The sequence below is a fragment of the Natrix helvetica genome (assembly GCF_964273705.1).
Source record: "Natrix helvetica genome assembly, chromosome: Z".
NCBI classification, from domain to species: Eukaryota; Metazoa; Chordata; class Lepidosauria; order Squamata; family Natricidae; genus Natrix; species Natrix helvetica.
Window position 1 is genome coordinate 44,939,433 of NC_138554.1, and position 22,898 is coordinate 44,962,330.

The 22,898-nt window shown below is 40.0% G+C and overlaps 1 protein-coding gene across 2 annotated transcripts in view; it reads right to left on the bottom strand.

The window, feature by feature from the left end:
- Positions 1 to 283: 283 nt before the first annotated feature.
- The window catches only part of LOC309401868 (inactive phospholipase C-like protein 2), a 69,972-nt gene continuing 47,357 nt past the window's right edge, over positions 284 to 22,898 (bottom strand). For both annotated transcript variants that reach the window (XM_081971168.1, XM_081971167.1), the window contains exons 2-6: positions 15,485 to 17,971; positions 12,191 to 12,400; positions 9,798 to 9,873; positions 7,418 to 7,527; positions 284 to 1,933 (exon numbers count right to left, since the gene is read on the bottom strand). In XM_081971168.1, coding sequence (XP_081827294.1) covers positions 1,748 to 1,933; positions 7,418 to 7,527; positions 9,798 to 9,873; positions 12,191 to 12,400; positions 15,485 to 17,971 — 3,069 coding nt within the window. In that variant the 3' untranslated portion in view covers positions 284 to 1,747. The remainder of the gene's footprint in view (positions 1,934 to 7,417; positions 7,528 to 9,797; positions 9,874 to 12,190; positions 12,401 to 15,484; positions 17,972 to 22,898) is intronic.

Below are 22,898 nucleotides of genomic sequence, written 5' to 3' on the forward strand. Positions count from 1 at the left end.
GGCAGCCTCAACCACAGCTAATTAATGCTGTTGTAGTGTCTCTTTGATGTTATCTCTCCATCTAGATGATGGTTACCCCGCTAAGTGTTCTGTTTTAGAATGTTCCAATATGGGCTCTGTGCAGGTGCTTAACCAATATACCTGAATGTTTAACACAGAAATACCTTGTCTAAGGAGCCATGCAGTGGCTATTATTAATAAACTACTTTTGATTCTGTTACATTACTGCAGGGTTCTAACATCAAGGATGACCCATTAATACAAGGAACAGAACAGCCAAAAGAGAAGCTCAGGGTTTATTGTCAACAAAATCCAGCCCATTAATTCCAGAACAAATCTTCTACGGTGGGCAAGAAAAAAAGTAATGCAACCTTAACTCCTCCTTCCAAACCCAAAAGAAAAATGTAGAGTAGAAACCAAGATACACAACCAAAATCCTGCTTTTCACAAAGGCAATTTTCATCTCTACAATTTCCAAATCTTGAAAAACCTTGAAAAATATCCAATTTTAAAGAGTTGTGCATCATTTCTCAAAATAAAGTTAAGCATTAACTTCTTTTAATTGAATTTTCCTACAGAAAATGGTGTGACTGCAATGGGAATACAATTGAAGAAACAGTGGTTTGGTGTTTAACATTTGGATTTTATCTTCATACTGATTTATGATCAACATAAATCTTTGCAAGATTAACTGGTTTCATTTTCCCAGTCTGACTACCTCAGTTTCCCTCCTTTTTTCCCCTTGATTTTTTTTGAGGGGAAATGAAAAGGGCAACCCTAAACTTCCCATTAGGACAACAACCGAATTCAAATTAGAAAACCCTAAGAATTATCCACCACCATTCACCCCACACCCTTCATTTCAGTACTGCAGGAAGGAAACAAAACAAAACAAAAACAAGGAAGACCAGTGGCTCTCTCTCTCTCTTCTCTCAGATGTTGTCAGACTGCATTTGTATTATCCTCAGCAACCCTAACCAGTGTTCATGGATTGTGGGAGATGTAGCCCAACATCCTTTGGAACCACTCCTACTTCAGCTGCTAAACTGTTCTGAGGAAAACTACAGATAACACTTCAGGGAGGGTGGAGTGGACCAGAAAGAGAAATCGTTACTATTGCCATCTGAAGAAGATCCAAAGAGCAGCCCTTTCTCTCTCTCATTCATTAGAGGATTTGCAAGAACTCATAACCAGTAAGGCTCATGTTTTCAATAGATCTTCAGCCAAGGATCCTTGAACAATATTAGACAGGAACTCCGCTTGGACAGTACCATCAGAGTCTATCACTATTCTTGCTAGGAGACTCAAGCAAGGAACTCCAGAACATGCCAGCTGCTTACATCCCAAACTTCCTTCAAAGGATCTGCTTCAGGCCTACTTGGGGCATCTGTTTTTGTTAGCTATTGGCTCCTAAAACTCTGCTGAAATCACACAGAGGTTTCTGTTAATTTCAGTGTGTCAAAAAATGAGTCAAAAATCTCTAGCTTTCACATATGCTATTTCCCAGGTAAAAACCAAATTTTCTGTCACCTAAATTTTTCTTTTGGGGGTGTTTTTTAAATCTTGCAATAAGGGAGCCCTACCTGTTGTATAGACACAAATACTTGCAAATTGATTGACATTTTCTCATTTGCCTTCCCAGGGTTAAAGACAACTCTTACTCCATGTAAGCACCTGCCACATTGTCTATATATGGCAACCTGTGTCCACAAATCCCACTGGTTCCCAAAGTCTTAGCCCTTTCCAGTCAGGAAGATCCTGGCTCGCAGGCTCCTTCAGTTTCTGGGATGGGGTCAAGAACAGCTCGGTTGCGGAAGAGGTCAGGAGAGGCAGCTCCATTTCGTCCAATGCCACACGACTGGGCTGCATTGTGAATTTGCCATAGTGTATCTAGTGCCTCAGCCTTGGAGTGCTTGAGCAAATCAGCTTGGCCCTAAGGGGTGGGGTGGGGGGAAAGAAAGGTATAAGAAAATAACAATGGTTAGAAAGCTTAGGAAAGAAAATGTGGAGTTAAAAAATCCAGAACACTGTATTTTTAATTATATTTTTAGTCTGGTAACTTGAAAAATCATCAAGAACAGCAGCAGCAAGGAATGAATGAGAAATATTTATGGTCGGGAATGGAACATTGCTCATATATAATTTTGCTCAATGCAAGTGCTCGCCAAATAAGGTTTGAATCCTTCCTCTCCAATCTGGATACTTCAACAAGCACTTTCATGGAGAGCTAGTTTGGTCAAGTGGCTAAAGCACCAGGATAGAAACTAGGAGAGTGGTTCTAGTCCAATGAGTTCTAGTCCCGCTTTAGGCGTAAAAACCAAATGGGTGAACCTTGGACCAGTCATTCTCTCTTAACCCAACTCACCTCATAGCAGTGGTGGGTTGCAGCAGTATGCCCTGGTACGGGTGTACCGGAGCCTGCCCAGTTCACCAGATATCGTTCCGGTACGGTGCTCCGGAGGGCCCACCCGTCCGAGCTCCTTACCAGTCTTTTAAATCTTCGGTGCTTCCGCGCATGCGCACAGCTCCTACAGCGCTTGCGCTCCGCTCCGCTGAGCAGCTGGAGCATTGCGGAGGCTCGCGGAGGCGCTAAGACGCATGCGCGTGCTGTGCACGTCCATGTGGACACCGCCAGGCCCGTTCCAACCATACTGGTTGGAACAGGATCCGGAACCCACCACTGCCTCATAGGGTTGCTGTTGAGGGGAAATTTAGAGAAGGAAAGAGAATTAAATATGTTCATTGCTTTGAGTTGTTTATAAAAATAATGAAAGTGGGATATAAATTAAATAGAGCCGAGGTGAGACAGTGGTTAGTCTGTAGGACAGCAGGCTACTTCAGCTGACCGCTAGCTAAAGTTTGGCAGTTAAAATCTCACCGTCTCAAGATTGATTCAGCCTTCCATCCTTCTGAGGTGGGTAAAATAAGGACTCAGATTGTTGGGGGCAATATGCTGACTTTGTAAACCACTTACAGAGAACTGTAAAAGCACTATGAAGCGATATATAAGTCGAAGTGCATTTGCTATTGCTAAATAAATGAATAAATAAATATGCACATAGTGGACAACATTTGTATACTTTGTCAAAGAAGAAAGAGGAAATACTGCAAGGAGTCATTCTCAGGTACGTGTGCATTTATAATAAAGAGAATACTTCTGGCCATATGAAGAATGTTCTTCTGTGTATAAGATAGACAAAAGATTATCTGTATTAGCATTTCAAGTTTAAAGCTTGCATTTCATTACAGACATACAGACTTATCAGCAAGTTAAATACTGCTTTAGCTTTTCACTTTGCCTCTGTTGCCTGCTTTAAATGATTTGCTTAATAGAACTGCTTAAAAGAATTAACCTACAAATGTACTTTTTAAACTTAACTTCAGACTTGCATATTTAACAACCTGGACAGAATTTAAATTGCAAACCTGTTATGTGCATTGGGGACAGATATTATGTAAGGGGCATCAAAAAATACTGACAAACAGAAGTGTTCATGAAAAATGACACCGAAATGATTAAACATGTCTTGTGAAACTATGACACAAGATCCATTGCATTATTGCCTGTACATACTGTATATAAAGGGAAAACTTTTAATTGCAATATATTAATCACTTCCACCACCATCTGTCCATATCCCATGTATGCCCTTCTCAATCATAATAACTTATTTATCTTTTAAGTAATATTTGTTGTTATCTCCATCATGAAAATAATTCTAGGCGACATATATATTTCTAAAAATTGTTGAACATGTTTTTCAACCTTCAGCCCTGAAGATAAAGCGGTAGACTTAGATTCACTTAGAAGCCTGTTTCTCACCTGCTTTCAATACAATATTTTTACACTGAAATAAAAATCTCTATTATGTGCAGTGAATGCTGTTAGAAAATGCAAAACGAAAAAAACCCAATCAATAACTCTCTCTCTGATAAGAGAATTCCACGCAGTACAGTAATAAAAAAATGTGAGGAGTACAATGCCTGTTGAAGAAAACTATTGATTTATCTCAATGTTGATTTGTTCCTTCCTTTTTGACTCAAATTTGAACATTTGCCATAGGTGAATTTTGTCCTATTTTGATAGTGCATGTTATTCAGTTAGCACTACAAAATTATTCTAAACTGTCCATTTTTTATTTAATTAGTGTGTTACATTCACTTTTAGCATAAATACAGTTAAAACAGAATTATCTTTATTACTTTAAATCTTGGCCCATATTTTAGATAGCACTAGAAATGGAAAAAACAGCTGGCAACAACAATTAAGTATTGCCAAACATAAATTAAGGATTTATTAAAATGACATTAAAGATTTGCTACTTGATTTTTGAAAATTAAAATGAGAAAATAATCAAAACATAATCAAAACGCCACCCCGAGTCCCTTTGTGGAGAGGGAGCGGCTAACAAATTTAATAAAATAAATAATAAATAAATAAATATAATGATGACAAACCCTTTACATTGGTTGGAATTGCATGGAATAGTAATTCTATATAAAAATGAACAACTCCCTACTACTATAATGCTTGACATTTGGTTTAGATTCTCTTCATACACTTCTAATAAACATACATTGTCTTCTCCTCATTTTGAGTTTAAAAAGCAATTTTAATCTGATTGTTGGGGAAGAAAATAAAAGATTCCAGTGGGAAACATATTTTAAACATCTACTTCTTAAATTAAAAATGTGACCCACAGAACAAAAGCAGTACTCAACGAGTAGACCTTAATGGTACTACATCCACATGGAGAGAAGCAAGCAGTGGGGTACCACAAGGCTCCATCTTAGGCCCAGTACTCTTCAATATCTTCATAAATGACTTAGATGAGGAAATAGAAGGAGAGCTCATCAAATTTACAGATGACATTAAACTGGCAGGAAGACCCCAGAAGACAAGCCCAGGATCCAAAAAGACCAAACAAAATGAATTTTAATGTGGAGAAAAGCAAAATTTTACATTTAGGCAGGAAAAATCAAAGGTATAAGTACAGATTAGGCAAGACCTGGCTCAAAAACAGTAACTCTGAGAGGGACCTTGGAGTTCTAGTGGATGATCACTTGAATATGAGCCAGCAGTGTACATCAGCCGCCAAAACAGCTAACAAAATCCTGGGTTGTATAAACAGAGGCATAGATCATGTGAAGTATTAGTATCACTTTATAAAACCCTAATTAATAAGACCACACCTGGAATACTGCAACCAATTTTGGTCACCATAGAATAAAAAAGATGTTGAGACTGTGGAAAAACCTCAGGAAGAGCAACTAAGATGATCAAAAGCCTGGAGACTAGAACACATGAACAGCTGCAGGATCTGGGTTTGGCTAATCTAAAGAAAAGAAAAATTAGGGTTGACATAACAGTATTCCAGTATTTGAGGGACTCCCACAAAGAAGAGGGGGTCAAATTATTTTCCAAAGCACCAGAAGGCAAGACAAGAAACAATGGTTGGAAACTAATCAAGGAAAAAAGCAACCTGGAATTAAGGAGAAATTGTACAACAGCGAGGACAATTAACCAGGGGAACAATTTGCCTTCAGAAATCATGGGGGGTCCATCACTGAAGGTTTTTAATGAGAGACTAGACAGTCACTTATCTGAAATGGTATAGGTTCTTCTGCTTGAGCATGGGGCTGGACTAGAAGACCTCCCAGGTCCCTTCTAGCTCTATTCTATTCTGTTCCGTTTCATTCCAGTTTTCTTCCTCAAATGAGTACATAAATATCCAGTGACCATCAGATGGCAGTATGTGCCAGCTTTAGATTCTAGGAAAAGCAGCTTGCAGGAGAGAGATTGCAATATTTGAATGCATTTAAAATGTTTGTTGTTATTTTTCTAAAGGACAACCACAGGAGGCCCAATTAGAATCAAGGCATGACAAAGGAGGATTAGTCTTTTCCAGGCCTGTGTAAGTCTAGAAAAAATTCCCCTCCTAATCCTATGAATCTCTATCAAAAACAACTTCTCCCTAGGTGAGCAGAAGTTTCCTGCCAGTTTGCCTTTCTTTTTAATCCAGTCCATGCTACATCTACAGTTAACAATGCAGTTGCCTCTTCTTGTGTCACCACTATTATTTAAACTCATTATTTATTACTATTTATTTATTTTAATTATATGAATGATCATATTACAATACATAAGTAATCTTAGGTGGGTAACAATCAATGCTTCTGGATCAATTAAAGTTTCTGGATGACATTCAAGAGCAGCCTCCTGTATAGCAGGTTGCAATAGTGTAAATGGAAAGGGACTAAGGCATGGGTGACCATGTACAGAGTTTTCCAGTTTGGGAATGGGTGCAACTGGCACACAAGATGAATTTGTACAAAATAACTCCAAAGCTAAAACTGCCGTCTGCTTCTTAAGCGGGAGCTGTGAGTCCAGGAGAACTCCCAGATTGTGCACCAACTCTATCCAAGGGAGTGTTACCTCTACCCAAGGGAGTGCCCAAGAGTTAGAATGAGCAACTCTCCATATTCAGACGATCCCAAAACTCAGAGACGCTTCATCTTGAGTCCTACCTGAGTCTTCCCAATTCAGAACCTCATACCCTCTAGGCCAGCTTTGCTGGCTGTGGAATTCTGGGAGTTGAAGTCCACCAGGCTTAAAGTTGCCATGGTTGGAGACCCCTGCTCTAGGCACTGGGTAAGAATAGCAACATTTATTTGGCCTGGGGAAGAGATGTAAAACTGCATTTATACCCTTTCCTGTAGAATGACCTTACCCAATGTTTTCCTGCAGATTACAGATAGGAGGGATATCCTGAGCAAGATTTGGGAGGAACATCTAGGAATGTGTTCTTAAACCTTTTCTAGATTTTGGTAGGCATGTTCTGGAAAGCATGCTGGTTATGCAGCTTGCTAATCATGCCAAGAATTAACAGAGTACTCTTATGGATATATGATTTCTAGACATAGCTGAAAAAGGCTCCCAGAGCTATGTCATCCCAGTCCAATGCTTCATCTACCTGGAGAGTAGTGCAGATCCATGCCCATAATTAGTACACAACCATTTATTATGTTGTCATTGATTCATAAAAGTTCCATTGCTCTTCTAACAGCTGTGAGGCACACAATGAAATGTGGAGACTTCTCATGAATGGCAAAATTCCATGCAATTTTGCAAAATATTATGGATCAGAATGGGGATGGTTTGCAAAGGAGACCATATTCAACATCCCTGTTATAATATACATCCCTGTTATATTTAAGTCACCCAATTTTGTTTACCCCAGTGGATTATGTTCTGACTTCTTTTTAATTAGGAATGTTTCCTATTTTGCCAACATGCTGCGGAGTGTACTTCATTTCAGATATTTTGTGCAGTCCCGGAAATGTTTGTTCCTCTGCTTTATTTCTCATGACTGAAGTCTCCATGGTGGAATTACAATGGGCTATAACTTCACATTACCTTGAGAACGGTGATGTTCCAGGCAAAACTTTCCAGAGCTTTCTGTAATTTCCGTCCTTTTAGACCTTCCTTTGCCTCCAAACGGTGCAATTCTTTATGAAAGCCCACCCCTGGAGAAATATAAGAGCAGCTCAAGGGATGAAGGAGAGACAAAGCAGACAGTGTCAGAGGCTGTGATCATCTCCTAATCGTATGAAACATTTCGGATTTAAGTTTGAAATTTTCTTGTTCCAAGAATACTAACAGCAGAATAAAAGTCAACATTGCCCACCTCGCTATAGGCCTATATAGGCTATGTATTATTATTTTGTAGTATTTTTTTAAAATCATGCTTTTTGACCAATGTAAATGGAATACTATATTACACTGTACTTAGTTGTTAGTTGCAAAGTCATGTCCGACCCATTGCGACCCCATAGACCAGCGATGGCAAACCTTTTTTGGCTCGTGTGTCATAAGTGGGGGGAGCGCAGGGGGGATCGTGTGCAGGCATGCCACACCCATAATGCAATGCGCGACCCCCCCAGTGCCCATGCACGCACTACAGGCACGAACCCCCCCCCCCCATTTTTGCATGCTTTTTTCACCCTCCCCAGGCTCCATAGGGGCATGGAGTCTTCATAGGGGCATGGGGAGGGCAAAAACAGCCTCCCCCACCCCCTCCAGAGGCTTCAGGGGAGGCTTCCCTGAAGCCTCCAAAGCAGTTAAAACGACCCTCCGAGCAAACCGGAAGTGACTTTCGGTTTGCTCGTAGGGTCATTTTAAGCGCTTCGAAGGCTTCAAGGACTTTCAAGAGGCTTCCCTGAAGCCTCCGAAGCAGTCAAAACGACCTTCCAAGCAAACCGGAAGTCACTTCCGGTTTGCTCGGAGGGTCGTTTTAAGCACTCCAAAGACTTCAGGGACCTCTGGAGCGCGTTCCCGAACTTTTGGTTTGCCCATAAGGCTGTTTTTTTGCGCTCTGAGGGCCTCCGGGGGGTGGGGGCGGGGGAGGCTCTTTTCACCCTCCCCAAGCTCCTATAAAGCCTCGGGAGCCTGGGGAGGGCGAAAAATGGCTTTAAAAAAGGGTGAACTCAGTGGCATGCGCGTTGGCCAGCTGACAGGGCAGCGCCTCACGTGCCCTGACAAATGGCTCCGTGTGCCACCTGTGGCACGCGTGCCATAGGTTCGCCATCACTGCCATAGACAATGTTCCTCCAGGCCTTCCTGTCCTCTACCATCCTCTGGAATCCATTTAAGCTCACGCCTACTGCTTCGGTGACTCCATCCAGCCACCTCATTCTCAGTCTTCCCTTCTTCTTTTACCCCCAATCTTTCCCAGCATTAGGCTCTTCTCCAGTGAGTCTATACTATACTATAAAGTGAAATGTGTCTTTTAATTAAGCGTTATGAATACTCTTCCACTCATTTAAATTTTACTGATTGTTTTTCTTTATTTTGGCCTGCTCTGTCCCCTACATACAAATTGATTAAGGAAGTTTGGGCTGGTTATTCAAAACAAAGCTGAAGTAAAATCATATGTACAGTAGAGGCTTCATTTAACAACTACTATGCTTAATGACTGAGTTGCCAGTTCCAGCTATGGCTGTTAAACAAGGACTATCTATAAAACATTATAGGTTCCATCTTTAAGGTAGAAATACTTCCTTAATATTATTTGCCATCAAGTTGATGCTGACTTTTAGCAATCAGAGAGATAGACTTTCTTCAGGATGTTATTATTGCTACCTCTATTCTCAAACTACCAGGAAGGGGGCAGTGATGAAATATGCAGTATGACATTGCAACACAAACTCCATGGCTTATACACTTATGTGTAATGCCACAAAACAAGTGCAACAGAAATAGAACTTGTGTTGCTGTGCCATGATGCATATTCCCACATTTTCATAGTTTTGGAGCTAGCTGTAGACATTTATACTATCAACAAAAAATTCACATAAAAAAATAATAATGCACATAATAATATTGCTTTAAAAGGTATACTCAAAGTACACAAAGGAGAAAAGTTTAAAAAATAGACTTCCAGATTCAATTCAACATACTGATTATTAAGCAGCATTGATACCAGGTGGAATTTTCAAAACACCTTTCATTCAAAGATAATCAGTTCACATATTCCATTTGAAATGATGAAACAAAGAGATAAACCACAATATATCAACATATGAAACTGACCATAATCTAACATATACTTGAACCACAGTGGCTAAGGAATCAGGCAAATGTGATGCAATTCTATACTTATATTCTCTGAAGGTAATGCTAAGATCACACTCTATAGAAGTGTGGGAACAGATGTGATAAACTAGAGATTCTTAAAACATTAGAAGACATGAAACCAAGGAGGTCTTATTTACTTAAATATTATGTCATCACTTACCTGCTTGTTGTACCTGAATAATCTTGGCATGAACAGCATCAGCTGATTCAATTAATGTCCGGCTGGTTTGGATCATCTGGAGATTTAAATGTGGGAGAAAGAGACAATATCTGATAGTTGGATGGGTTTAGAACAGTCCATAAAGTGTCCCAACCTCTCAGATCATCCTTCCCCTTGCATTTTAGCATTCTGACAAGATACACAGCATAATTTTAAAAAACTATTTCACTATCCCTCTGAACCAGTGTTTCTCAACCTTGGCAACCTGAAGATGTGTGGACATCAATTCCCAGAATTCCTGAAGTTGGGGAATTCTGGAAGTTAAAGTCCACATATCTTCAGTTGCCAAAATTGAGAAACAATTCTGTTACTTGAAGCCCTGATTCTCCAAGAGAAGATAAATGTGGGATTCAACTGCACAATTCACTGGGAACTAAATGGCTCCTCCATAACCATATTCCCAACGATCTCCTTCCGTGAACTATCTCTGTTTATGCAAGTTAGTATCTTTATTAATTGCCTCTGTATTTTTGTATTTTGGTAGTTGAAGAAATGTTCTGTCGTATCAACCCCTTCTTTATGGACTGTGTTAGTAAGCCCAAACTTGAGCTTGCCATGCACATCCAGTGCGATCCCACAGAGTTGGACTCCTCAGGGTGCCGTCGGCCAGACAGTATCGGCTAGTGACCCCCAGGGGGAGAGCCTTCTCTGTGGGAGCGCCTTCCCTCTGGAATGAGCTGCCCCCGGAGCTTCGCCTAATCCCCGACCTCCGGTCCTTCCGACACGCCCTAAAAAGTTGACTTTTCCAGCAAGCCGACCTGGCCTGAACAAAATAAAATAAATGATTTAATTGTTAATTTTAATCTAATTTTTAAAATGTTATTGTTAATATTAATTGGGTTTGTTTTTGGATACTCTATCTAATTTCCTTTTTAACTTTTGTAATATGTGTTTTTTTTAATGTTGTACGCCGCCCTGAGTCCTTTGGGAGAAGGGCTGCATATAAATCCAATAAACAAAACAAACAACAAACAACAACAACACATGTCAAGTGTCAATTGAAATACAAGCATACCCCTTCATAATTTTTTTAACACTTCAGACACAAGATTAACTCCCCAGCTATGGTTTTCCAAATGTGCTGGAGAATAATTACCAACATTTCCAGCTTAGACTGCTGAGAATGCTGGAAAATGTAGGCCAAAAATGGCTGGATTCACAGAACATACTTTATCACATTCTGTAAACATGCCACATTGACTAGGGTTCTCTCACAACGGTAAAGGATAGATGGTACAATTTATGGCTTCAAATAAATATTACTATGAGTTAACATAATACGTAAAAGTATCTAATGTCTAAGGATCCAAGAATAGGAACTATGGTTTTAAAAGTTCTGATTCTGGACTAGAAACCAGAAGATGGTGAATTCTGGCATCCCTTACATATGAAAGCTGGATGGATGGCTTTTGAGTCAGTCACCTTCTCTTGGCCCAATCATATCAATTAGATTATAATTATCGTGAGAAAAATAGAAGGCAAGAGCATTATATATGTTGCCTCGAATAAAAGAAAATAAGAATGGGAGGGGAATAGCAGATTTTGAAGCTTGTATATGTGTAAGAGTGTGACCTCTCTCACACACACTTTAAACTATACCTATTTTTACATACACAATTTAGTGTCCAATTCATAACTTAACACCATTTCTCCAAAACTATCATACGTTATTTCCCCATTCTATCCCTCCCCCTTTTTATATTTACAACATCCATGTGAGGGAGATCAGGATAAGAAAGACTAGGCCAAGATCATCCATTGACTTACACAAGTGGCCTAGCTCTCTTCCAAAGCTAGTTGTCCTCTTCCCATATTTGCCTGCTTCATTCCCAATGTCATTCATTAGATGCTTTCAAACATTTTCCAACAGGAAAAATAATTTCTGCCTCCCGCTCTGCAAAAAAGAATGCTGTGCCCAACTGCCAACTAGATTCTCCAAAGGCATTATGGGTAACAAATGGAACTCAAGAATGGGAAGAGACAAATGTGCTGCTTTTTCTAATCCGGAAAGAGACTTTTTTTCCTGGGCTAGATTTGGAGAGTTGTGCACATTTTAAACTCCCAATGAATGGTTGACAAGTATCTGGAGCTGCTCAAAAAGAGCAGTCTCACTCTCCATTCTTGTGCTAGATTAATGTTCTAAAGACTAGTGTTTCATGCTTGCATGGGTCTACTGCAAAATGACTTCTATTACAAAGGTGAATTTGCCGTGTAGGCAGATTAGGCAAACTCAGGCCAAGTTATCGGAATAGAGCACAATTCACCCAGAAGCAGCAGCCAGCACTCACTGCAGTGGCCAGGAGGACACCTGCACAATCACCAGTTGCACTCACAGTGTCATAGGCAGCAAGTACTTTTCTCAAGAGTTCAGGAACAGGCCCCTGGGTCTCCATGGAAGGATACTCTTCACCCAGGTTGAGGGTGACCGTGGGGGGGTTGTCCTTCTCGCTGGGCTGAAGCCACGTGGCTAGTTTCAAGATGCACTGTTTGATGTTGGCGGCTGGTGTTAGGCCACAGAGTTCTTTGAAGGAAACCAAGGCATTCTAGGAAAAGAAAAGAGGATGAGGAGAAACACCAACTCGGAAGAACATCACTTTGCCCTTTTCATTTCTGTTTACTCTTTTCTACGGCAACTTATAATGTCTCCATCCCCAAGGATTTAGAAACATGAAGGTCTTGATCTTACCCCTCTTTTGGGGGAGAAATTTCTAATGCATATCGAACATCAGAGTCATTCTGAACAATTTTGAAGGTGGGAGTTCTTTTTCAGCACAGTCACACCTATCATGAAAGCAGTGAAGGGTGGGGGTGGGAGGCAGGCATCTAATATTTTATTTTAAACCTACACAAACAGTGGGGTCCAATGAATTGAGACCACAGATGGATCAACAGAACTGAAACTGGCTTTTTACTTCATTTCTCCCAATCTATAAAGTGAAAGTTACAGGTGGTCCTCAGTTAATAACTACTCATTCAGCGACTGTTCAAACTTGCAACAATGCTGAATGAGTGGTACTTACAATCTGATCTCAGAGATCTGGCCATTACAGTGGTCCACGGGCACATGGATGTCTACTGTGGCCTATTTTGCTAGTTTCTGACAAGCAACTTAAATGGGGAAACAGGCAGGTCGTCACAAATGGCAACCAATGATGTCCTCACTTAATGACCTGCAGCGATTCACTTAACAATGGCAACCATATCAGAACTGCCATTGCTAAGTGCTGCAGTAACATAACACTACACTTTGTGGCTGTGTTGGCTAGCAATGGATGTTCTGGTCCCAATTGCCATCATTAATTGAGGACAAATACAGATAGTAGAATCTGTTGCAGGGGCAACAGAGAAACTACTAAGTATTCAAATAGAATTAGAGAAAGGGAGAATTACTGAGATTCATTTTTAATTACAGAGTAGGATCACTGATTTCAAGTATGGCAAAATTTAAATCTGATACAATTTTTTAATGAACTTTCCTGTGTGTTGTGTTTATACAGGTACACATTTGCCTGTATTTTTATTATTTAACATATTTCTATACCACAAAGAACTTAATACTAATGTCACTGATAAATATATACATTTTATCCAATTGTTATTGTGTAACAGTTTAGTAATTTATCAAGTTATTTAATTTACTGGAAAAAGTCTCATAAACTTTATAGGTTTTAAAATTTCTGTGATAATCTGTAAAAAATGGGATTTCATTTGTAGCTTGAATTCTTTTAAATATCTGGGAATAATTATTCTCAAAAATGTTCTTTGTGGATGAAAATGCATCAATATTTTAATGTCTGATGAAAAAAATCAACAAATAGTTAAAACCTAGTTATGGAAAAAGAAAAAATGATTATTATTCAAATTTATATATTTACTTAGAGGTATTCATCTGCTGATAGCTGCAAGTTATTTTAGGCAGATTGATATTTTGATTCTTTTTCTATGACAAGGACAAACACATTTAATTTATGGCTATCGTGTGATGACGGGGAGCAGAATCTTAAGTTTTCTGACCTTCAGTTTTATGACTGAGCATATATTTTGATTCCAATTTCTCCATGGAACATAAATGATGTTGAAAAAAATTATGATGGGCAAGATTAGAAAGTTATTGTTATGACCCTTTTGATATCATAGCAGGGGCTTCCTTCCACATTTAGCAATAGCAGTGTAGTATTTTAGAGCTCTGCTAGAGGCTGCAAGACACATTTGGAAGCGATTGTGAGTCAAGCATGTCGGTCCTTATTTGCATAACAAATTTAGACTCTGAAATCACCCCGGTTTTAAAATTGTAAATAAACCCTTTATTGTTGCTTCCCAAAGTCATGAGTATTTAGGGATATGGATACTCTGGCTCAGTTTACTGACAATCAATTTTTAAATGATATGCATTATTGCAAGAAAAATCTGAATTGTTACGGCTGCATAATGGGTGATTATTCAATTAAAAATATTTCTTGATTTCATAATTCAATCCAAATGAATTTTGTCTCAGCAATATCTAAAGCTCCCAAAGTAATGTTAGTAGGAAAATGTGTTTGATTGATTTGCAGCATTTTAAAACAAACAATTAAAGAGTATTACTGAGGTCAGTATTAGTTATTTGCAAGAACTCTGGAATAAACAATCAGAATATCCCAAATTAGCAAATCAATGTTTTAAAGAATATTAAATATGTTCCTTATGATCTTAAGACAAGATAATTCAACAAAAGATTTTCTTTCATATTTGCCAGACACTCCAAATAATGTTTAAGAAGGTGGTTCATGTCATTTCTATTATATTGGAAGAATAAAATGGATGAAAGAATATTTACTCTTATGATAAGGGGTTGTCACACTATTTCACCTTTTGGTTTTATGTCAATAAGTTCATTAATATAATACTATAAAGAACCAATGTTTAAAAATATGAATGCAGTTTATGTGCTGGAAAGGCTGATCAATATTCTTCTATGTCATCAAGGTTTAATGTGCTTAAAATGGGCTAAGTAGCTTTTTATATGCAATATGATGTTTGTGCAAGTTTTTTTAAAAAATTATTAATTTTTTCCTTTTTTTTTTACATTAGAGTACTTTTTGCAAAAACAAAAAACAACCCCCAGGTCTATCTTCAAAAGATTTCCCCAAAACCTCAAAAATGACAGTCTCCATCATCTTTATGCAGACCAAGAGAAAAGAGCAGTCTTGCCTTTAAGTCATTTTCCTAAAGTAAATTCGTTTTAAAAATTATTATTTTTTCATTTTCATGTGTTCCATCTTTATAATTTTGAAATGGTTTCAGAATACAAACATGGTACAGGAAACAGATTACTAGGTGGTTTTCCAAAAAAGTTCAAAATCCAGGGGGCACATTTTGCTCTTTTCCAAACTTTTGCAAACCAAACTCAGGAGCCCCAAGTTATTGTATCCCGCTATCTCAGTGGTTCTCAACCTTCCCAATGCCGCGACCCTTTAATACAGTTCCGCATGTGGTGGTGACCCCCAACCGTAAAATTGGTGTCTTGGTCCTAAGACCATCGAAAATACGTGTTTTCCGATGGTCTTAGGCGACCCCTGTGAAAGGGTCATTCGACCCCCAAAGGGGTCCCGACCCACAGGTTGAGAACCGCTGCACTATCTGGATACCTGCATGTTCTCCCGCAGGTCTGTTGCTTCCCGCAATGGCTGAGTAGCTGTGCGAAATACTTCATCAATGGCCTTGATTCCTGTGGCCTTAGTGGATGTGTATTCCCGCATGTGCCGTCCCTTACGCCCTGAGAGCCCCCGTCGGTGTGCTCTGCCTCCTCCGCGCCGGTTGGTGATGGCCGCATGTACGAACAAAGTAGCGTTGGGGAGTGGCTCACCAACCACAGATTGAAGAGGCACATGACGATAGCCTGTCTGGAGACACTCAAAGGGGATGGTATATTGAGCAATGAACTCATCCCCAATATAATCATCATCAAGCACCATGAACCGGAGAATTGCTAGCTCTGGGAGGTTAACCTGAAACTCCAGGGTCTCCTCAAAAACAGGGTTATCTCCACTCTGCAGCACGGTTTTGGTGCGTTTTTCTGCACAGTCAGCAGGAATGCCATGAATCTCAACACAGACATATGGCTCTACCACATCTCCCTTGGCTCCAGATCCTTTGGGTTTAGGCAGATTCTGACCACTAATGACTTTGAGATGCAGTAATTGGGCTGAAATGCCAGGTAAGGTGTCCTTGGTGTTTGCACTGAAGTAAGAGATCTCATCTCGCATAATTGCTGGGCGGAGCACATAGCCACAACCCCCATTCTGGCGGAACCAGCCGGCATTCAGATCTATCATGAGACCAGGTGTCTGGTAGTTCATGGCCACCATCTGGCAGCCACATTTCCAGAAGTCCTGAGGGTTCATGTTGCTAGCGTCAATGCGCATGGGGCTGGGATAAACACGCGACAGGAAGCGCTTGTTGTAGGCCACAAAGTCCTCTGGTTCCTCATTGGCATAACGTCCAGCTTCCACCTCACTGAAAGAACACACCTCCCAGTAACACTGGCTCCGCCGAGAAGTCTCAAAGCTTTGGAAAGACACAGTCTGGCATAGGCTGACGAGATCTGAAAGTTCACGGCACAAGATGCATTGGGATCGGGGATGCTCTCTGTCCCGTTCAGAAAGTGAGAGGCCTAGCTCTGAGGCCTCCTCATCATCAGATACATCTCCCTCACTTGATTGACAGTTTGGAAGAAGCTTCCGGCTTTTTATGAGGATGTATCCCTTGAGTGTTTCTGGAGATGGCAAATAGGTTTCATTTGGGTTTGGGGGTGTCAAGTACAGCTTATCCCCAAAAGACTTCCTCAGATACCCAGCCACGAGCCTCTGCTGGGCAACACAGCAGCGCACTGAGAGACACAGGATAAGTGGAAACTTGGAGGACTCAAAGGCATGTTCAGCAACAGCAGCCACTACCCTGGAGAAGGCCAAACGGCTCCCTGCACCAACCACAGGCTCACCAGATGAACCATCACAAACCACAAGTTCCAAGCTACGGCAACCAGCCTTAAGGGCTGCCACATAACCCCCAATGTCTGAGGTGGAGCCTCCCCAGAAGCAACTGTCCTCAGCCAAGCATGCTCCATGTGCAGAGCTAATGAAGTAATGGGAAAGTGGCTGAGTCATGTCCTGGCACACCTTCCGATGCTGTGGGTCAAATATGTCACAATCAGCTGAAAGGAGGTAGCGAGTGAAGCCATCAATGGCCAAGTAGCCCCTTTCCTGACCCTCCTTGGATGGCTCGTATTTGGCAATGATCTCCATGCACATCTCTTCGGTTACTTCTTCCATACCCTGCTCTGCCTCTAAGAAACTCATCAGATCCCTCAGACCCATGTATTCTTTATTGCTGGAAAACTGAACCAAGAGGAAAAATACCTCAGGCCTGGTACATAGCTCACAGTACGCCTTTATGAAGATTTGGCAGTTCACCTCCTCTCCAAGTGGTTCACTGGCTGCTTTCTGGAGCTCTTTGAACTTCAACTCAATTGTTGAGGCCTTCATGCCAGGGTTGAGAGCACGGATGAGCTGCACAGCACGAGAAACTGGGATTTGACCCTCTTTTTCTAGATCTGCAATGTCAAAGACAGAATAGATCCAAGAGGTGCGGGGATTTGGGTAACCAGTCTCAGGAGCCTCATCCGGAGTGTGCTTCCCATATGAGGCCAAATATCGCAGGCCCATCACCCATGCATTCACCACATCAGCAGAGCTTGCCACAAGGTCAAGGGATTCATAGTTCTCTCCATAAATTATGGAGAAGGCGCATTCATCTGGGAACTGATCTGAGAGGCCATTGGACCGCAACACAGGAGTCTTTTTTCCAACTCGCACTTCCCTGACTGACTTGATTTCGATTTTGGCTTTCTCAGAGTCCTTCTTGGAAGGTTCCCAGTGCATGAAACGTAGGTCTGGGTCCAGCACAAAAAATCTGCTGTACATGCGAGAGTTAGAGCGCACTTTCTTCATCTCACAGCCCTCCAGCATGAAAGAGATGCAGGCAGCTGTGCTGTTCAGCTTGCGATTACTAGGCATGGTGCTGAAGGAGACCGTCTTCTTCTTCTGGGGCTGCGTACGCCGCTGGCGGGATCCATCCTGCAAGAATAGGAAGGAGAACAGATAAATCAGGAAATGCAATGGAGGGGTAATGCCTCATTTTTTTAAAAAAAAAGGGGGCAAAACAATAAAAAAAAGATGAGGAAGAAAGGGAGAAATGTTTGGCTTCATTCTGAATTACATCTTCCTCTATGGCTTCCTATTATAGAAATGTTCAAGTCTGTCAAGATCTTTTTGGATCCTGAGCTTGTCAACACCCCATAAGGCAAGCTCAGGATCCAAAAAGGCCTTGACAGACTTGGAACAATGGGCTCTATCCAACAAAATGGAATCTAATGTGGAGAAAAGCAAGGTTTTACACCTGGGCAAGAAAAAACAAAGGAACAAGTACAGATTAGGCGAAACTTGGCTCAAAAACAGTAACTGTGGACTCCTAGTGGACAATCACTTAAACATGAATCAGCAGTGTGAGGCAGCAGCCAAAAAACCTAATACAATTCTTGGTTATATAAACAGAGGCACAGAATCAAAATCATTTGAACTATTAGTTACTGCTTTATAAAGCTTTTGTAAGACCACAGCTGGATGAATACAACATCCAGTTTGGTCACCATACTACAAAAAAAGATGTTGAGACTTTGGAAAAAGTACAAAGAAGAGCAACTAAGATGATTAAAGGTGACTAAAACACATGAAGAACGGCTGCAGGATCCTGGTTTGGCTAGTCTAAAGAAAGGAAAAATTAGGGGTGACATGATAAGAGTTTCCCAGTATTTGAGGGGTTGCCACAAAGAAGAGGGGGGTCAACCTATTCTCCAAATCACCAGAGGGCAGGACAAGAAACAATGGATGGAAACTAATCAAGGAGAGAAGCAACCTGGAATTAAGGAGAAACTGCCCAGCGGTGAGAACAATTAACCAGGGGGACAGCTTTCCTTCAGAAGTTGTGAATGCTTCATCAGTGGAATTTTTAAAGAAGAGACTAGACAGTCACTTGTCTGAAATGGTATAGGATCTCCTGCTTGACCAGGGTGCTGGACTAGAAGACCTCCAAGGTCCCTTCCAGCTCTATTCTGATTCAATGTGACTTGGAAGGCAGAAAAAGGCCTTAAGCCAGAGTGAAGAGATTACCTCAAGGAAAACAATAGAGCATGCAAACCATAGAAGATGAAGAAATAAGGAGATCGTGAATGGTTTTTAAAACTGTTTGGATCTACATTACAAATGAAGACAAAATGCTTGGCATATTTTTTGTTGTTGCTTCATTCAGGTTGAGAGGACCATGGAAGAGACCAGTTAGCCAGGAAAGCAGAAGCAGCCTTTTCCCCAATATGATCACGTTTAACCTTACCTCATTAGATAAGGCCCACTCCCAAGATACAGGGGCCAAATAAAGCCCATTCCTGGTGCTAAATATACCTACATCCGACCATTCTGCTCTTTCCTTCCCCTCTTCCTTCCTGATGGTTCAACCGGAAGACCAGTTTGGGGGTGGTGGGGGTGGTGGCTGGAATTGACAGAATGGAGTGGAAAATAAAAGGCAGGATGGAAGAAGAGGAGACAGATGACAAATCTGAGTGTTGATTTCTCAAAAAAAGATCCTGAGTTAAAAATTCTAAGCCTTAAATCCTAAATATTACATTGTGTTATACAATAATGTGGTCAAAACCACACCAATCTTGATTTTGGATCTACTTTACTGTGAAGATTTTTTAATTCATAACTGAGTTGCTTGATTATATTATTAGCCTTATACATTAAATTAGTATTATAATATTATATTATATTATTACTGGACAGCAATTTTTTTCAGTTTTGCTTCCTGAAGACCTTTTAGTGACTATCATAGACCCCTTCAAATTAAATACAAATGTAATTTCAGAATGTTTGTGAAACATGGGAATCTTGAGAAATATGAAATTAACTTTTAATGACTCTAATGTATTTAATCACATAATGTTTCTGACATGCTGCGTGAGTTCAACAGAGCTAAAAGTGTTTTGCTGCTGGTTTGCATTTATATTCAATGTCTGATGAATTTTGCTGCTGTGTCCAATAAGAGTCAGCCAGCACTGATGGATTGTTCTGATATAGTTTTTCCATTGTGGCAGTGTCCTGGTAAAACCTATATTCATTACTGATTGCAACTAGATTTTAGGAAAGAAGTCCAGTGTGGATGCAGAAAATGAATCTTCAGTGAATGTTGCACTTCATGATCTTGTATGCTGTAAGAGGTCTGTCAACCAGCTAAGTGTGGTTTGGTGCTGTGTAGTTGCCGAGAAAGTTCTCAACATCCTTGAATGCTTTCCAGGCAATTTTCTCTGGTCCCACTAGTAGATCATCAAACTGCTTCTCATTAATGAGGTATCTGATCTGTGGATCAACAAAAATGTATTTCTTAATCTTGGCATCAGTTTTTCTTGGAAACACAGGAAACAACATTTTTCATCAGTTTGAGTTTAATATGAAACAGAGGCAAAAATATCTTTGTCAGGTCAACAAGTGATTTATGTTCCATATTTTTCTGTCCTGGAACCAATTTTTTTCAGAGTGGCCATTTCTTTTTATTGTAATGCAATTTTTTTTTGCATGGCTGTCCCATTTGCTTATGTAACTTCAGTACCTGGTATATCCAAGTTGCATTCTAAGCAGCAGAGCCACTATCTTTAGATCTCCACAAACATTTCAGTTATACTTGATGTACTGGATGTGTTTTAACAGCAGTTCCATGTCTTTGTATGTTCTTTCCCGTGTAGCCAACAGGTACTGAAGGATGTACATTGCCATTGTGTAAAAGCAGAAAGTTTCTATAAAACAGTATGTGATAAGTTAAATTACAGGTTATTTTCATGATTAGCAGCCAGAAATCCATAAGATATACCCCAAAGTGTTCAGGAAGCATAATCTTTGTTGTCCAATACTATATTATTATAGTGTTTTATTGTGATTTTTTTTACCACTAGCTGCTTTGAACTTTTAAAAAAGAAACCACAGGTATATTTTAATAATCATTAAACAATTTCTCCCCATGTAGCTTCAAGCTACTTGTTGATGCTCTTCTCGGAAAACACTGTCCACTTGTCAGAAATATTCCTGGCTGATGTTTTGAACTCCTCACCAAACACTGTGAAGAGAGTAACAAAACATAACAGAATTGGAGGGGGTGTGTGAGGGTCTTTTTTTGCCATTTTTGCTAATGTTATTTCTTTAAATGCTACATACATTGTTTGCATGACACCCTAATTTATTTTCTTTCCACTCTTCAGCCATGAGAAGAAAAACCAGCATAAAATCAACTGTCCCACTGTTAATCTCTATCTTGCCATTGTAACTGCAGTTCTCGTGGTTTATTCTTATTTTAGGTTTCCAGAATGTATTAAACAGATCTATTGGTTAAATCCTCTGGCTTAGCTGTGAGCCACTTTTCTGAACATCACCAGTTGGGGGAAACCATCCACAATCACACTGTTGTGATTGGCAAATAGTTTTGAGAGATGTCCAGACCTGCATGCTTTAGCATCTGTGAAAGCCAAGGATCTTTGCAAGCCCACATATCAGATAATGAGTGGGATGGGGAGCGATGCCTTAAAGTGGGAATGCACAGACCTCCATGGATCAGTTATTTGGAGGGTTGCTTTGAACACGGGTTTAGTGATAAATTAAAATTGCACAAAGATAAACAAACCATGAGCCAGTTCTTTCAAATCCAGATAAAGATTTGAACTCTCCCTCCCAATTTATCCATATAATGAATCAACAGACTGCACTGAGTTGCCAGAGGGGGAGAACCAGAACCAAGGGGCAGAAGCCTATAAGCATCAGCCTGAAGTGACTGATAAGTGAAGGACTCATCTCATACCTCATATTGACTGTACCACTACACAGTTTGGCAGATTGTACACATTATAAACTGCCAGATGCTATCAAGGGGAAAACAGTAGTTTAACTCTAGTAAAGCTTACCGGGCTTAAAGCTGCTCATATCATGAGCACATGGAAAAATAAAAATATTGCCAGAGAATGTTTATAGCATCATAAGGTAGAAATGGGAAAGACTTTAAGCTACATTTAGCATTAATTAGGGTGGGAAATAAATCTGCCATTCATTGCCCAAATCAATCGAGTTATCTACTGAGTCATTGGATTTTGCTCCTTTGTTGTAGAGACCAAATATCCCAGCAACCTGAGCCAATGACAGTCCAATGGGCTCAGAACCTCTCTGTGTGTGTGTGTGTGTGTGTGTGTAGAGATGTTTTTTATCTTTTTCCTCTTCTTTTTTTCTCCCCAAAAAAATGAGCCCCTAGGAAGTGAAAAATGTAAGTGAAGCTACAGAAGCAGTGATACATAAGCAATTTCCGTTTGCAGTCACTTTGACTTCCCTTTATATCCCTTTATGTCTCATAGACATTACATTTTTATTTTATATTCTAAAGTAAAAGCTAGAATATAAAAGCAAGTCAGGCAGAAATAAAATGTTGTGGAATCAACTAAATAATATGTCTAATAGTAAATTTAAAAGATAACTTTTTTTTAACTGCTCCAAATCCAGTGAGAGACAAACTCATTTTGCAAAAGGAAAATACAACAATTCAACACATTTCAAGGACAGAGATCAGCTGTTCAAATAATTCAGTCCAAGGAATTGTGATTTAGTCACCAACTAGACCAGTCGGAGATGGATGGGTTTAAAAGGAACAATTAAGTGTTGCACATTATTCTGTGTTTGTATATATATCCTATTATACACAGACACAAAACACATACACACATACATACTGTTCTGTCCATGCAGTCCATATTTCCTTCCAACCTTTCTTAAGGTTGTTGAACTTGCTCCCCATTTTCCAAATTATTCTGTTTTCTGACCCACTCCGAAGATCTACAAGAAACTACTCAAATGTGCAAAGGTCACAGAGGAGCACTAATCCAAACAGTGGATTTGTTTGTCTAGAGGATATCCAAGTGTC